General features: G+C 38.7%; 2 protein-coding genes and 1 long non-coding RNA gene across 4 annotated transcripts; 1 reads left to right on the top strand and 2 right to left on the bottom strand.

The window, feature by feature from the left end:
- Window positions 1–13: 13 nt before the first annotated feature.
- Window positions 14–2,761, bottom strand: psmd6 (proteasome 26S subunit, non-ATPase 6). Its single transcript, XM_077604020.1, has 8 exons — window positions 2,482–2,761; window positions 1,888–2,093; window positions 1,593–1,738; window positions 1,286–1,505; window positions 921–1,029; window positions 596–764; window positions 318–395; window positions 14–233 (listed from the first exon to the last, which is right to left on the bottom strand). The coding sequence occupies exons 1-8, from the start codon at window positions 2,624–2,626 to the stop codon at window positions 137–139; spliced, it is 1,170 nt and encodes a 389-aa protein (XP_077460146.1). The 5' UTR covers window positions 2,627–2,761; the 3' UTR covers window positions 14–136.
- Window positions 2,762–3,387: 626 nt separating this feature from the next.
- slc2a9l1 (solute carrier family 2 member 9, like 1) lies at window positions 3,388–8,235 on the top strand. Its single transcript, XM_077603893.1, has 12 exons — window positions 3,388–3,527; window positions 4,496–4,591; window positions 4,668–4,828; window positions 4,907–5,031; window positions 5,163–5,292; window positions 5,918–6,066; window positions 6,211–6,398; window positions 6,499–6,609; window positions 6,905–7,006; window positions 7,129–7,204; window positions 7,292–7,419; window positions 7,645–8,235. The coding sequence occupies exons 1-12, from the start codon at window positions 3,504–3,506 to the stop codon at window positions 7,828–7,830; spliced, it is 1,476 nt and encodes a 491-aa protein (XP_077460019.1). The 5' UTR covers window positions 3,388–3,503; the 3' UTR covers window positions 7,831–8,235.
- A 3,335-nt stretch (window positions 8,236–11,570) lies between these two features.
- Window positions 11,571–13,575, bottom strand: LOC144076223 (uncharacterized). 2 transcript variants are annotated; one of them, XR_013300761.1, is made up of 5 exons: window positions 13,407–13,575; window positions 12,283–12,362; window positions 12,135–12,193; window positions 11,972–12,025; window positions 11,571–11,644 (listed from the first exon to the last, which is right to left on the bottom strand). It is a non-coding gene; the product is annotated as an uncharacterized LOC144076223 (long non-coding RNA). The 2 variants fall into 2 exon arrangements; XR_013300762.1 differs by lacking the exon at window positions 13,407–13,575 and adding an exon at window positions 13,085–13,400.
- Between the last annotated feature and the right edge of the window lie 2,241 nt (window positions 13,576–15,816).

The following is a 15,816-nucleotide window of genomic DNA, read 5'->3' as shown; positions in this document are numbered from 1 at the left end:
ACCAAAGCAACAATTGTAAACAGTCAAACATTTTATTATGTACACAAATGAATTTGTCAAACAAACACAAGGTGTAAGAAAAGCCAAGATGAAGATCCACCCACCTTGCTGACCTCACAAAATGTGGCCAACATGTTTACATATTGATAACTCTAGATAATTTCTGAACTCTGTTAAGTAGCAGATCCCCCTTTTTAATGGTCTCCTGGTACTGCCAATTTTTACTATCAGGTCTGTCAAGGGGGAGAAACACAGATTAAGATTTTAGTTTACGTTATGGTCCAACAATGGTTCGTTATGATGAAAAGTGACCTCACCTGTTGGTTTCTACAATCTCATTGACTTTATCAATTTTGCAGTGGAGACGTCCAGCGGCGATGAAACGTGACAGCTCCCTGAGATAAAAGATGGGTACTAGTTCAAGAAAATTGCACCTTTCTTACACGTGTTTTACTGAACAATGTCTACTCAGCAGCAGGACAGGTCAGTGCATTTTTTTTTCTTTCCATTTGGAACATTAAGCATAGCGCACTTGTGATTAACCAACTCCTTTCTGTGAAAAACCCTTTTAGCAGAAGCACCGCACTACACTTACTGGTCGATGAACTCTGTGCTGACGCCAAAGGCCTCGGCCATGTAGCCCAGTGTGAGCGAGCGGTAGGACTCCAGCAGCTGGCTGTAGGCCTGGATCCTCATCTCCCTCACGTAGTAGCGGTAGTGTGGAGCAAAAAGCCAGTCTTTCTTCATCTCCTGCTCCACTGTTGCTGTGAAACACAAAAAAAAGACAGACGACCCAAGGTGAGCATCAGTGAGTAATAGAATGGAGTGCATGCTTAATACCTAAAGAAAATAGAATACTGTGAACCTCCTTTATATATGGTTTTGTAAACTCAATCATTTGAAGATTGAAACGTGCTTACCAAGAGACTGAAAGAAAACCGAGTAGCGGCACTCATAGAGGGAGAACAGATACTGCCGAATAGCTGGCAGACTATGCAGGACTTCCAGGATCTCAGCTCCTTTTATGACCTGGAAAAAAAGAGATCACTGTGATACAGCCATAACTATATTTTTTAGATTAGATAACTTTATTCATCCCGTATTCAGGAAATTCACTGTCGCAGTAGCAAGAGGGTGAGAATACAGACACAGGAAAAGGCAATGACCGTTACCGGGCCTTTGATTCCTTCATTATTATCAAACACTGCCATGCAAAATTAATTTAGAAATGTTGACAACTATAGAGCTCTCTTGGCAACTTGTTTTGAGAGTGCTTTTCTTGTACCTTTTCCCGAAGATCAGGGCGCTTGAGGGCAATCATGCACACGTACACCGTGTAGGTGACAAAAGTCTTATAATCCATGAGCTCGTACGACGTGAAGGTGGAGACCGTGTCCAGAAAGAGCTCGGCGGCTTGTTTGAAATCCCTGATGGCCACACAGTACAGACCCTGGTAGACCTTCAGTCGATTTCTCCTGTCCCAGTCACCCCCTTCTTCAATTAGGCTGCGTGTCAAATTGGGTAACAAGTATGGTCAGTCAGCGCTTTGCATCGTACATATAAACATTTTTGGCGTGTCTGACCAGTATTACCTTTTGGCTTTCTCAGAGTTGCGCGTGATGAGATCACTGTCCATGTAAAATAGTCCAATCCTCAACAGGTAGAAGACGATATCTAGCCTGTGACCTAGTGCTACTGTTTTGTCGTAGGTCTTCCTGAACGCTGTCAAGGCCCCCTCCTGAGGAATTACCACATAACATTAGCTAAAACAACTGTTCTGTAATACTGGGAATGTTCCCTTGTCGGATAAACGGTGATTCAGTTCTGATGATGAAGTTGAGGCTGGTGAACGAATGCTGTAAGGCCAATGTAAGAAAGCGCTGTTACCTTATCACCGATCCTGATCAGGTATTCAGCTTTGGCCATCATGGCATCCCTGATCTCGCTCTCCCCGAGGCTCTTCTCGGCGTCCTCCAGTACGTCGTCGAGCCGCTTAAGCTCCTCTTCATTTGCCTTCTTCATCTTGCTATGCAGGTCACTGTCGAGTTGCCACTTGAGTTCCTTGCACAAGGTTTCATAGTAGGGGGCCATATCTGGGGCACAGACATCATTCAGGAAACGTCATATGCAGTTAATGCACTCCTCACCAAAAGAAATAGGATAATTTAATTGCTATAAGGGCTCACAATTTGATTATCCATGAAATTTAGGTCCGATATATATAACACAAGGAGCTACTATTTCGTTAAACGCAAATACACCTAATAGAAAGGCAAAAGTTAATTTGAAGCATGTATAAGAACCCATCGCTTGCTGATAGTGCAATTAGTAGCTAAGGTTGGCACATTAGATTTAACCAGATTTTTAGAGCGATCAAGGACCTAATCTCATACAAGCTATTTTTTCCCGTGTTTGTTATTTCCAATAACCTAGACCTAACACCGTAACCTCGTCCAAAAAAACGGTAAACGGCTAACTCACTGTTAGCTTTGATAGCCTCCATGAGCTCCGTCTTCACTTTAGCATCTTGTCGGTGACCGTCCATTGTGAGCAAAAACTTCAGCTGTGCTATCCTCAGATCGGGGTTCTTAGGGAGACCCTCTTCCTCGAGATTCTCAAGCGGCATGTTTTGTTTTGATCCAAGTGTATTCGCGTACAAGATAAGGACCGGGAAGCAAAAATTGGCTTATGCGTGCTAGTCAACGATGACTACGGCAAACAACGTAGTGTTGCTTCCGCCCGAGCCTCGCTCAACGAAAAAATACAAGAGAGGATGTCCTTGGCATGATAACTACCCAAACCACAGTGTACTGCCATCTGCTGGAAGAAAAAATACAACAACTCGTAACATAACCTCACTGTTTTCCTGTAGTACTTTTAAGACGTGATGTAAACAAAAATATACTTTTTCCACACACAAAAATAATTGAATAATTGTAGTTTCGGGAATGAATGGGGTGTGTGGATTTTGCATGTTTCATGTGGGTACTTTTATTTTATACCTGGTTTAAAAATGAACAGAAATACCAATTTGAACCCCCTTACTGTACTTGGATTTCTATCTTAATGCTAATGTTAATTTATGATAGAAAAGGCCAATATATCCATGTAAGCAATTGATAATATGAGATAATCGGGAATAACAATGATGTCAAATAATTTCACGTAGGGCCAAGAGGGTGCTAGATTTCGTTCCAATCAATGCAGCGTTCATATTGTCGTATTTTCGTAAAAATGATGTTTTGAGATTTAAGTACTAATACATCTCCCTGAAAAACAAGTTATTCATTTTAATTATAAAGAAATAGTCAATGATTTAAGATACTTACAAACCTCTCGAGAAAGTTACATGAGCCTTCATGTAACATCTGTCAGTGTGCATGTGTGTTTTTTTCTGTTAGAAATTATAAGAAGTTAATGATAAGCAGCCTTTGCTATTTAACGGGATCCCTTGCAAATGCTTGCACTCTCTCTGTGAATGTGTATACAAACGGAGGACCCAAATGGAAACCTTGTTACAGCAGCTGGTAGGCCTTAGCTGAGTTTGCTTCTTCTTCTGTCATTTGTTTTAGATAGATCTTTAATCATTTGAATTGTATATAACTGGAGATTATAGTTCACGGTTTTATTTAATGTTACTAGTGTTGCTATACAACCCTGAACTTAACAATAAGTTCAGGGTTCTATACAGTCTATACTAAATGCATAACCCAAAAGCACCAACTCGAGTGTGACTCATCACGTTACTTTTTGCGTAGTCATTCCAAATGGCATTATGTGTTTTTCTTTTTATTTGAACCATTACATAAACAGGCTAGTTGTCTATGTTGTCTAAAATGTGTGTATGACACACTATATAAGTTCCCAATACATTGTGTTATGCTATGTTATATATTTTTAAAAATTCAATTTTTTTTACATAATACATTAAATGTATTATGTGCTACCCAAAATGTTTGAATACATAGTGAAACCTAATTCTCAAATCAGTGGGAGTTGAAAGGGTTCTCAGAATTATAGTTCAACATTTTTTGTATGGTTTCATTTGGGGTTGATTTTTTTTTGCCATATACTTGCAAATGTTGTTTTGCTCAAATATAACATGTTTTATTTTTCACTTGTGTGGTACATTATATAACGGGAAAAGCTTGAAAATAATTGATATTGGTGATATTTTTGCAAGATATGTACATCTTCATCTCTACAGTATAGACAACATTTCACTCATATTTACAGTCACACCAATGGTCATTTTAATTTAATATTTGGAATACAGTATAGGATAAAAACATGGCTACCTCACATGAAGATGAACATATTAGTTTATAATGCATTTGATAAAGAATCTTGTCTAAAGTCCTATTCATTCCAAACAAGTTGCAAGAACGGGTGATTGCTCACTGACTTGATGAATGACATACAAAAAAAATGCTGTAAACTACAGATATGAAACCATTAATAGCATTTGCATTATTTCTATGCTTGGTCTTTGCAGACACGTGGGAAAGCTCTTTTTCTCATCTTTATTTTGGGAATCGGAGGAAGTTTTCAATCTGGATACCACATCACTAGCCTGAGTTCCCCCTCTCCGGTGAGACCCGTCAGTCACGCAAGTTATTTTACAGGACACTCAAAATGTGAAGCATCTCTGTGAATTCTTCCTGTAGTTCATCCGGAGCTTCATCAACATCACCTTGTATGAAAGATCTGCGGCGCCACCACCCGCGCACACAGTCACCATCATCTGGTCTCTCATCGTCTCCATGTACGCCGTGGGGGGGCTATTTGGTGCTGTCAGTGTCAAGTGCTTCTCAGGACTACTGGGAAGGCGAGTGCTCTTAACGCGGCGGCTTTTGAGCAGATCCACTTGAATCCCACACTTAAGGATGTGTGTGATCTTTGACAGAAAAAAGGCGGTCACCTGCAACAGCTTTATCGCCATTGTTGCAGCTGGGATCATGCTGACAAGTAAATGGGCCAAGTCTTACGAGATGATCATTGTGGCAAGAATGCTTGCAGGCTACTCAGCAGGTAAGATTGCCATCATCAATTTGACACCTAAGCACTCATGTCTGCCATGTTCATGTAGTGTATTGCAACAGGACACAGAATTTTTACAGTGATGTATACAGTATTTAGATGATTTCCTTTTTTTTTTGCAGCGCTGGGAGCAAACATCCATCTGATGTACCTTGGGGAGATTTCACCCAGAGAGATACGAGGCGTTGTCACCATGTCTTCAGCCACATTTATTGCCATTGGCAAACTGTCAGCGCAGTTTTTTGGACTGAGGTAAGAATTTAGTAGTTGATTTTTGAAGATTAAATTCTTTTTCATTCAGTGAGGTTGATTTTATAACTAAATCATTGTGCCTTCCAATCCAAACCACTGTTGTTGCTTTGAAATTATGAATTTGTAAACTGCTGTTTTCTACATTCTAAACTGTCTCCTCACATTATTTAAATAATTTATTCTTAGATTTAAGAATAGAGGAATTAAAATAATAATAACAATATGGGTAGAATTTAGTAAGTTATTCTTCCTATTCCTTTTCAAGCGTTCACATTTTTTTTCCTCTGCATTGTGGACTTTTTGTTGGCATATTAGTTTTGTAACTGCTAACTAATTCTTTTTCAAATCCAAGAATAAATAACACTGGTCTGAACATATAGAAAGTATATTATACTTACGTTATTTTCCATCATGATTAGTGTCAGAGAAGAAGCCCTGGTGGGGTTTTATCACAGGGAGTTTTATATTGTAAATGTTAATGTGCCTTTCTGTTTTGACCTTATTTAGTCAATTGTGATATTTATTACCTTAAAAAAATACAGAGGAATTGTGGAAGGGAGGGCAATCATCCACTGGATTTTAATGGATAAATCCTTTATAGTTCAATTTGTCTTCTTTATCACAGCGAGATCCTTGGCCAAGAAGAGCTGTGGAACGTGGTCCTTTGTGTGCCAGCGTGTCTTTCAGTGGTCCAGGTGATAATCATGCCTTATCTTCCCGAAGCACCCAGATATCTCTTTATCGAAAAACGAGATGATAAAGCGTGCAAACAGGGTGAGTCGATCTCATGCACAGTCTAGTAACTACCTCAGATGGTCTAGAATGGGCCAATGATAGTACCATTTTTTTACCATGCAGATGTCATATAGTGAACGAAGCAAGCAGCCTCAACCATAACGTGTCAATTCTTGACTCCAGCCATGCAGAGTCTGTGGGGCCAAGGGGACTACAAGCAGGAGATGGCCGAAATGTTGACAGAGCAGGCAACTATGGAAGCGGCACCTGTAAAAAGTCCATTGCGGCTCCTTCGGGATAAATCGGCGCGTTGGCAGCTCATCACCATGTCGACCATCAGCTGCTGCAACCAGTTATCAGGCATGGCCATGGTGAGGACGTCGCGCTACCAAACACAAAAACAAATATGCAAACATGATGTCGTATTCCGATCTCACGAAAAATGCAATAACCTATCTTTTCTATTCATAGATCAGCACATTTGCTTTTGACATCTTTCAGAAAGCAGGGATCCCGAAAGATCAAATTCGCTACATCACTTTGGGTCTTGGCATCACGGGAATTCTCACTTTCATACCATGTGTGAGTATCAATTCTTCACATGAAGCTGAGCTCCTTTTCTTTCATTGAGAGGTTATTATTATTATTATAATTTTGTTCTACATGTGTGCTCAATAGCCTTGTTGTATTAGAACACCAGACAATAGAAATATGATACTTAACTATAGATAATGAAGGAAAAGATTACAGGAAGTGTAATGCTGAATTGTTTAAAGGAAGTTTTTCATTACATCGTACAAGTGTTTCAAACGAATCCAAAAATACAACAAAAAACAGCCTTTGAAAGAGGAAAAGATTCTTTTCTTTTTGTCCTCAGGGTCTTTTGATTGAGCGTGTAGGAAGGAGGCCACTCTTCTGGATGGGTTATGGTATCATGACAGCGTGTTGGCTGTTAGTTACAGTTGTGCTCAACTTGAAGGTGAAAAACAAATTCTGGCATGATTGCAGGCAGAGAATTGCGATGCTTCATCGTTTTCTTGTCAAATGTCAACTCAAGAAAAGGCCTAAATACGTACTCACATGAACAATTTTGTCTCCAAGGCTTGTCGTTCGTGGGCTCCGTACGCGACCGCCGTATTGATCATACTCTTCATCATCTTCTTCAGCGGAGGGCCAGGTATCAGTAAAACTTTCAACATGAATGGAAATCTGCCCATCGGTCTTCCTCTAATTAATATATGAATTTGATTGTTTTTAACACGAGGGGGAGCGTCAGGTACTCTCAACAGTGAGATCTTTGTTCAGTCCAATCGAGTGTCTGCCTTCGTCATCTTTGGGGTTCAGCGCTGGTTCGTCTTTGCCGTGATGGGCCTGGTCTTTCCCATACTTATCGTGAGTACATTCATGAGTTGACATGATTTGGAATGACGCAACAGGCAAGCGAGTGGTTAGCGCGTTCGCCTCACACTGGGGGACCTGGGTTCAAATCCAGGTCGGTCCACCTGTGTGGAGTTTGCATGTTCTCCACGGGCCTGCCTGGGTTTTCTCCAGGTACTCTGGCTTCCTCCCACATTCCAAAGACAAGCATGGTAGGTTGATCTGTTCTTTTTCTTCCAGGACACACTTGACTCTTACTGCTTTGTATTCTTCGCCTGCTCGTGCCTACTGGGTTGTGTTTTCGTCTTTTTCTTCCTGCCTGAAACTAAAGGAAAGACGCTGCTTCAGATCTCAAATGAATTCAAATCCATTACCCTCTGTGGAAACTCTGGCCCGGAAGAAAGACGACTGGAGACCAAGTTATAGGCCATGCTGGTACTGTTGTGGTGCCGATGTTCATGTACTGTAAATGAACATGTAAATGATGGCTCACACTCTTTGATGCTGTGATGGAGTACACTGTCCATGAATTAAATTGTATAGAAAAAAAGGGAGTCTGATGAAAAAAGGCCAGAAAAGTGGACGTAATGCTTAAACTACAAGCAAATAAATAGACTAGAAGCAGGCCATGTAAATGCATTACATCATAAGTTGTAAAGAATTTGGGGTGTCTGCTAAAGTCCACCAAGTTACCTAGGATAGGGCCCATTACCCCAACCTGAGGGAACGGAAAATGAATGAATGGAATACTATAAAGACCACAGGAGGGTGCTGTTTATCCTTCTTTCCAAAACGGTAAAATACAAATAAAAACATCATCCATGGTTCTTATTTTGAAGAAAAAAAGCCTGATTATATTTGATCATATATTTGAACGAATAAAGCCTTTGTGTTCTCCAGTGGTGGACCGTCAGGGCCTGCAAGGCCTTCTCTGCTGGCAAAGAAATGTCTGAATCACAGACTGATGTTAATTATATTTTGTCCATGAATACCTATCAAATAATTCCAAATTGTCTGTCAGCTTCCTTTCATTGCTTTTCACCCGGTTGCACTGCTTTCAGGTGTGTTTTCATATTGCCAAGGTCAGAAATCTACCTGGGGGCTTTTACAATCAGTTCTGCAAGTCCTGAGCATAAAACTGTTGCTTTAACCAATCAGATTTCGAGGTGGTGACACCAACCCGCTATCACAAACTACGATTGGCTACTGATAGAGTGGTCACGTCAGTACTACCAAACAATCTGTAGCGAGCTGCACAAACAAATGTACGTATCCTAAATAATATATCAATTGTATAAGGTTATTAGTGATGCTTTTTCTATGTGTCGCAGCTGTAGCTGCAGTAAATGTTTTATAGCCATAAAATAGTTATTGAGGGTTGGATTGATTCAGACGTAGTAATACTGAAGGCGTACATGTAAGATGCACAAAAAATAATACATGGTTTTCATAATAACGTGTATTAGTCTAATACACGTTATATTATGAAAACAATTTATTTTGTGTGTGTATATATCTTTAATAGGCGTGGCCTAGGGCAGAGTTCAAAAAGCCGCCGCCATTCTTCAAAATGGCGGATGAGCCGGGAGCCAGTGGACTGCAGAGCAGCTCAGAAGTGACGATTTACCGAAGAAAGAGCCGATATACTTCTAATATGACGATGCAGCGCATTCGGTACGTTGTCATTTGGGGATTTCAAAGCCCCAGTTTTCATTTTAAGAGTGCTTTTGACGGGGACATGCTTCGTTGGCGTGATATAGCCACACGTGGTTGGAGACAGAAAAATGTTTGCATGCAAATTAGCTACATTGCGTTACCAATAGCCCTTTATGTTTAAAAGGAATCATTCCATTGTGTGTTTCAGTTCCTCAACGAACACAGACTGCTGGGAAACGTCAAGAATGTGGCCCAAACGCTTGTCGACGCCATATCGAGCTGTTTGTCAGCAAAGTGAGTAGGTTTTTTTTAAATTACTAGTTTCTATTTTCTCTCTCCGTGTAATAATTAAATGTCAGCGTTCAATTAGCTTGATTTTCATTATGATACATTCAAATTTTGAATTAAATAACACTATCTGATCTGGTGTTGATTTTTTTAATAGCAAGAACCTGTGTGGATAACTCACATCAGTGGAGATGTAAGAAATACACAGTACACTTATAGAATATATACCAGTGCTTCTTAACCTTGTTGGACCTACCGAACCCTTCTTTAATGTGAAACAAACTATTCATAGGTCCCACAAAGTACGGACAAATAGGCTTAAGGACAGTTTTTCCCCCACATCCATCAGAACTCTAAATTTGCGGTAACATGAAAAGATATTTGGGTGGTGATCTGCCTCCTACTAGCTGACTGAAGGTAAGTGACCTGTATCCATAACAGCAGAATGCCAAATTACAAGTCCGTAACTATCACTTATTTAGGTCTTTTTGCCGAGTAAATGCAGCTTATGGAGAAGCACCACCAATTTCGTCATACGCAGTTTCTGGGTGTGATGACAAGTAGGCTTTTTTGTTGTTGATAATGATGACATGGCCTATGTCCGATTTATTATTATTTGCCACGCAATGTCACGTAATCATCTGCAGCCAGTAATGGTCAAGCGGTGCATGTTATCGTGAAAAGACATGATGTATCGATGTCTTGACCTCTGTGGCAGAGGCTCCACCGAACCCTTAGGGTTCGATCGAACCTAGGGCTTGGACCTTTTCATTTTTAGTTTTAAATGTGGTTTTGACAAAACCTATAAAAATAACCATTTTTCCCTGTGTATAAAGAGAACAGAAGCAATGACGACTTTTGGGGATATCTCTTTTTTAAATTAATGGATTTGAAATGATTGACTGAAAAACATGGGAAATGAATGTGGTTGATTTGTGCATCAAAATGGTTAAATAAGCATTTTCACAATCACACTGGTGTTTTGTAGAGGTTTAAAGCCACGAAGACTGGAGGTGGTGAAAGCTGTCGAAATTGATGAGAAGACCAAAGAAGTCAAGGCAGAAGTTGTGGATGAGGTAAGACCCAAATGTTTCTGGTTATTTCTTATTTTCATGTGTACTAAACCTACTCATTTTGTCTCTTGCTTCTCTTCAGGATCCACCCAAATTAACGCTAAAGAAAGGGTGACATGGTGAACGACGGCACAATCTTTGACACCAATGTCCCCCCACTGGTACTTGTTGCAGAGCAGGGGTCTCAAACTCTGGTCCTCGAGGGCCCCTATCCAGTCTGTTTTCCATATTTCCCACCACATCTGAATCAAATGATCAACTCATCAGCAAGCCAAGAGCTTGATCATTTGATTTTGGTGTGTTGGAAGACATACTGGATAGGAGCTCCTGAGGACTGGAGTTGGAGATCCCTGTTATAGAGACTCTTATTTTTGAGTTTCTGCCTCTGACAAAAAGAAAAAGCAAACCAAACCTGAGTATCAAAGTCATCAGAAGGGTATGTTTAATATTTCCATTTTCCCCTCTTGTTGCTTTAAAGTTGTGCATTCTTTTGCAGTGCTGACTGAGGAAAGGAGAGTTGACACTTGAGTGGCATTATGGGAAGGGCCTTCCTGGTAAGTATCCTTTTGATATTTTTTTTTGACAAAGACTACTGACTTAATTAGTACCCAGTGTATTTTTTTAGATATTGGACTTGGGTGGAAATCTAGAAGAAAATGAACAAGTCAGACACCAAGTTTAATATTTAAACTAAAATACTGGGTACCAATCAAGTCAGTAGGTTTTTTGTCAAAAATGTTCTGACTTAGTACCCAGCTTATTTTTTTAGATATTGGACTTGGTGTCTGACATGTTCATTTTCTTCCACCCAAGTCGAATATCTAAAAACAATTGACTGGGTACTAATTAAGTCAGAACATTTTTGACAAAAAACCTACTGACTTAATTGGTACCCAGTATTTTAGTTTAAATATTAAACTTGGTGTCTGACTTGTTCATTTTCTTCTAGATTTCCACCCAAGTTCAATATCTAAAAAAAATTGACTGAATACTGATTGTCTGACTCTTTCTTCCAGGTTTCTCGTCCATTTACACTCCAAGAAGAATTGTGAACCAATCTTGGAAACTCCAGTTTGTGGAAAAATAAAAGTTCTTGAAATTTATACATGTGATCTTCTTCATTTCCCTAACAAAAGACTGCAAATAACATGATTTATTCAAGACTTTATTAACATTTAGAATCACATTGAAGAATTGATGTAGTCCATCTTATTTTTCTCCACCTGCAGACAAAAGACCAAATTTTTACATTGGAAATATTTTAAGAACAAGTATAATGGCCTTAAAATAAAATTGTTAAACACTTAGTCAAAAAATTATATAGAAACACAATTGCATTTTTTCACACTTAGTCAAAAAAATAGATGAAATCAGAAGTTTACACTTAGAATAATTTTTCAAACAAAATACTTAGGAATAGAACAATTTTATTTAAAAAAAAAAAAAAGACCCATGAAAGGGTTTTAGGTCTTTTTTCACCAAGTATTTTAAAAAAGACAATTGCTGCTCAAATCTCCTTTATTTGCTGGCTTAAATTTAAAAAATCTTACCTTGGGGGTCTGTCCTCTCACTGCCACCATGAGCCAGAGAACTCTGGACTTTACCTATAAGAAAATTGCAACTTTAGTCAGTGAAACCTCACCACTAAAATAGATCTGATTTCACATAAGATAGTTTTAATTTGGATATTCTACAATAAACAAATAAATGTACCTCTCAGAAGATTGCAAGAGAGGGAAGATCACCTGGTCCTCCAGAGTCTGGACACAGGCCTGATGCAAGCAAAAAATGCAAAAGTTATATATAGAGACTGGAGATTCAACAGATAGGCTTAGGTGTTTTTTAAAAAAACTAGTTTTACCTTGATCTGGCTCAGTCTCCTCTCCTGTAACCTCAAGGTTGTGAGTGATCAGAGCATCCAGGAAGAGCTGTATCTTGATACTAAACAAGGAAAATTTGATTTAACCATGCTATTTGGGAGTTGCCAAACAATTATTACAGGAAAGAGAAATCTTACAAGAAATTTAATAAACGATCAAGACAAAGAACGAAAATAAGTTTGAGTGCTCTGTACTATTTCCCCTTTACCAGACAAGGCGATTAAACATTAGCGTTAACAACTAGGAGAACGTTTGCTTAACACATTTAGTATAAATGATTTTTATGTGAAAACAGAACAATTACAAATTGGAAACGGGTGTTTAGCATTCAGAGTGAAAACTCATTACTTAGAACATTACTTACTTTTTTTTTCTTTCTTTTTTTAATTTTTATTGTCAAATTAAACAACGTTTGGATAAAAAAAAAAAAAAAAAAACTTAGAACACACCAGGAGTTAAATCGTGCCTGTGGATGTTATTTTTGAGTGAGCCCTTACCCAGCAATCTGTCCGTTGATGTTAAACATTAGCGTTAACAACTAGGTGAACGTTTGCTACACATTTAGTATAAATGATTTTTATGTGAAAACAAAACAATTACAAATTGGAAACGGGTGTTTAGCATTCAGAGTGAAAACTATCATTACTTAGAACATTACTTACTTTTTTTATGTTTTAATTTTTATTGTCAAATTAAACAACGTTTGGATTTAAAAAAAAAAAACTTAGAACACACCAGGAGTTCAATCGTGCCTGTAGATGTTATTTTTGAGTGAGCCCTTACCCAGCAATCTGTCCGTTGATGTCTCGGTCTTGTTTGATTAAATTAAAAAGACCCACGACTACACGACTCAATAATAGAGAGAAAACGGACAACATACTTAAAGTCAAATGGGAAGCGTCGGCTAATGCTAAGCTAACTAGTCACATGCGGTACACAGTTCGTGAGGAAAAGGAGCCCAAACTTCGTTGTCGACGGTGTGTTCAAGCTGGCATTAAACTAACAGATTTGTTGGCGTTTTGGCTCAATTGATGCCTAAAAAATCTACCGGTAGCGTGATAAAAAACATGCACTTCGGCCAGTAATCTGTTTTACGACGCCTTACCTCGTCGTGCTCATGGACCATGAGCATGAAAACTCTGCCCCAAAGGGCGAGAATCTGCGCATGTGCGTAATTTACGCATCTGGATCGACACTAGGCGTAACCACGCCCATATTGAATTATGGAAGGTCATTAAAAAAGAGCCTTATTATACATGGTCATTTAAAAAAAAGCCATATGTGGCCATATTTTAAAAAGAGCCTTACTATACATGGTCATTTAAAAAAAAAACTTAGTATATGTATGGTCATTTAAAAAAAACTTACTATACATGGTCATTTTTAAGAAAAAAAGCCTTACTATTCATGGTCATTTTGTTTTAAAAAGCCTTACTATACATGCGTCATTTAAAACAATAGCCTTATTATACATGGCCATTTAAAAAAAGCCCTACTGTGCTTGTGTGGCTTTTCTCCAGGTACTCCGGTTTCCCTCCGACTGAGATATTATGCTAATGCAGTGTGCATCTCAATTTAATTATCAGAGCAAACATTTCAGTGAGATTAATTGGAGAATTGAAATGAATTGCGGATCGAGGTTAAAGGGAGGGCAAAGGTCTAGCTTTTGGGATTACAGGGTTAAGTCAAGGTCCAGAAGTCTGAAGCAGAGTTCAATTACTTATGTACCTCTAGAGGAGAGACTCCAGAGAAAAAGAAACATTTGTAAAATTGAATTACTAAATCAAGTCCCAAGGTAGACATAAGAGCAACTGTAATAAAGATATACAAAAACTGAGAAAAAACATAGCGATGATTGTTATGAATTTGAACATTACCCAAATCCCCATCCTGATCAAAATGAGCAAAATCACACTATGTTTTGGAAGTCATTTTGGTTCTCTGTTCTGCAACATTGCATAACAGTTGGTTGACAATCATAAATGTCAAACTGATTCAATCTTTATAAAAATAAATCTGGATTTAAGAGCTTCAGCTTGCATACGCTTTAGGGAAGAGTAAATAGTGTCACATGGAAGCCAAACATCAGATGCCATTTTAAGATTGGGGTGGGTATAAAATGAATCAAACTACATAAGACTCTCAGAAAGCATTGAACGTATTTTAATTGGATACGTTTTATGATTTTCTTGCCCTTTTTAACTACCAAAACTTGCTAGAATGATCATCAGTCAAATTTGCATGACAGCCGAGGGGCCAAATTCCTGCTTTTTTTATCTACTGTTATGTGTGAGATCATATATCCTGATTTTTCCTCCCCATACATGGAATCTCTCTTTTTAAATCTGTTGGATGGAAAAAAAAATGGTGACCTACGGCTCTCTGCTTGAGAGGAAAAGCGTTTGAGTCCTTTGCATGCGTATGTGTGAAAACCCTCAAATGTAATTTTCCACTTAGCTCAAAGTGCAGTCATAATAAGCAACAGCTATATTCTTAAAAACCTCCCAAACCATCATAAAATGGTTTGGGTCACAGCAACCCTGTTATACACACTTCAACAACATCTTTAGTGTTAACTTGAAACTTTGCACACAGAATTAACTTGCAATATTTTTCTACTTGTGGACTCATGAAATAAGCAAATATTAAAATTACTTCATCCAGAAGGAAAATGTTTATTATATATATCATTTTTCCCTTAAATCTTTGGAAATTAGAGATGCCATACGAATTTCCAACAGCATAAAATGCATGTTTGGACAGCTGTTCTTCAATGTAGCGTTGCTAAAAATGTTTTCATCCCTTAAAAGTTGAAGTCAGGTGAAGTAAACTCACTAACGTGCCCCTCGTGCCAACAACAGCATTAAAGTGCTCCGCTGTCTCTAATCATGAGATAAGTGCTAAAACACCTTGTACAAAACATGTGTGTGTGTGTGTGCTAATGTGGCTTAGGAGGGTTGGCAGTCGTAATCCCCAGTGACCACATGGAGGTCAGATGCAATCCAATTTACAGTATGACACTTCACTACATTTATAGAACATAACATTATTATTTTAACCCTTCATTCCAAGACAAATTGAAAGTTTTTTTTTTCTGGAGAGCAATCGGGAGTGATTGACTTGGGATGTTTTTGAAAAGAAACAGAAATCGGAAGAGCACAAATGACAATTTTGACTAATATGTCTTTTCTTTACTCAAAGAAAAACACTTGGGAAATTGTATGACGTCCCAGTTGGCCTGATGTCAACATCTTTCAGTTAAGGAAGAGCCACAAATAAGCAAGACGAGTCTGTCGTGGACGCAAATGAAGCCCGATTAGATCTCCAATCATCGAGGACAGACTCCAGTTCACCCATGACCCTGAAACCACATAGAAAAGGTGGGTGTTGAAACGTGTGCAATATATTAAAAGGACCCCACAAGCTTGACGTCACCAATGCGCTTGTGGAGGTTTTGAAGCCTCAAGTTTGGCATATTGGCCCTTATCATCTGGATGTCTTGAGACCACATAAGA

This window comes from Stigmatopora argus, chromosome 6 (assembly GCF_051989625.1).
Source record: "Stigmatopora argus isolate UIUO_Sarg chromosome 6, RoL_Sarg_1.0, whole genome shotgun sequence".
In the NCBI taxonomy this organism is placed as follows: Eukaryota; Metazoa; Chordata; class Actinopteri; order Syngnathiformes; family Syngnathidae; genus Stigmatopora; species Stigmatopora argus.
This window is presented reverse-complemented; position numbering and strand designations above follow the sequence as displayed.

Bases quoted from the DNA above. Each gene is read 5' to 3' on its own strand.
- psmd6 (XM_077604020.1), bottom strand. From the start codon at position 2,626: ATGCCGCTTGAGAATCTCGAGGAAGAGGGTCTCCCTAAGAACCCCGAT. The intron at 1,506-1,592 runs GTAATACTGGTC...TTTGACACGCAG, and splicing joins AACTCTGAGAAAGCCAAAAG to CCTAATTGAAGAAGGGGGTG. The intron at 1,030-1,285 runs GTACAAGAAAAG...CTTTTTTTCCAG, and splicing joins GCCCTGATCTTCGGGAAAAG to GTCATAAAAGGAGCTGAGAT.
- slc2a9l1 (XM_077603893.1), top strand. From the start codon at position 3,504: ATGGAAACCTTGTTACAGCAGCTG. The intron at 3,528-4,495 runs GTAGGCCTTAGC...TGGTCTTTGCAG, and splicing joins AAACCTTGTTACAGCAGCTG to ACACGTGGGAAAGCTCTTTT. The intron at 5,293-5,917 runs GTAAGAATTTAG...TCTTTATCACAG, and splicing joins GCGCAGTTTTTTGGACTGAG to CGAGATCCTTGGCCAAGAAG.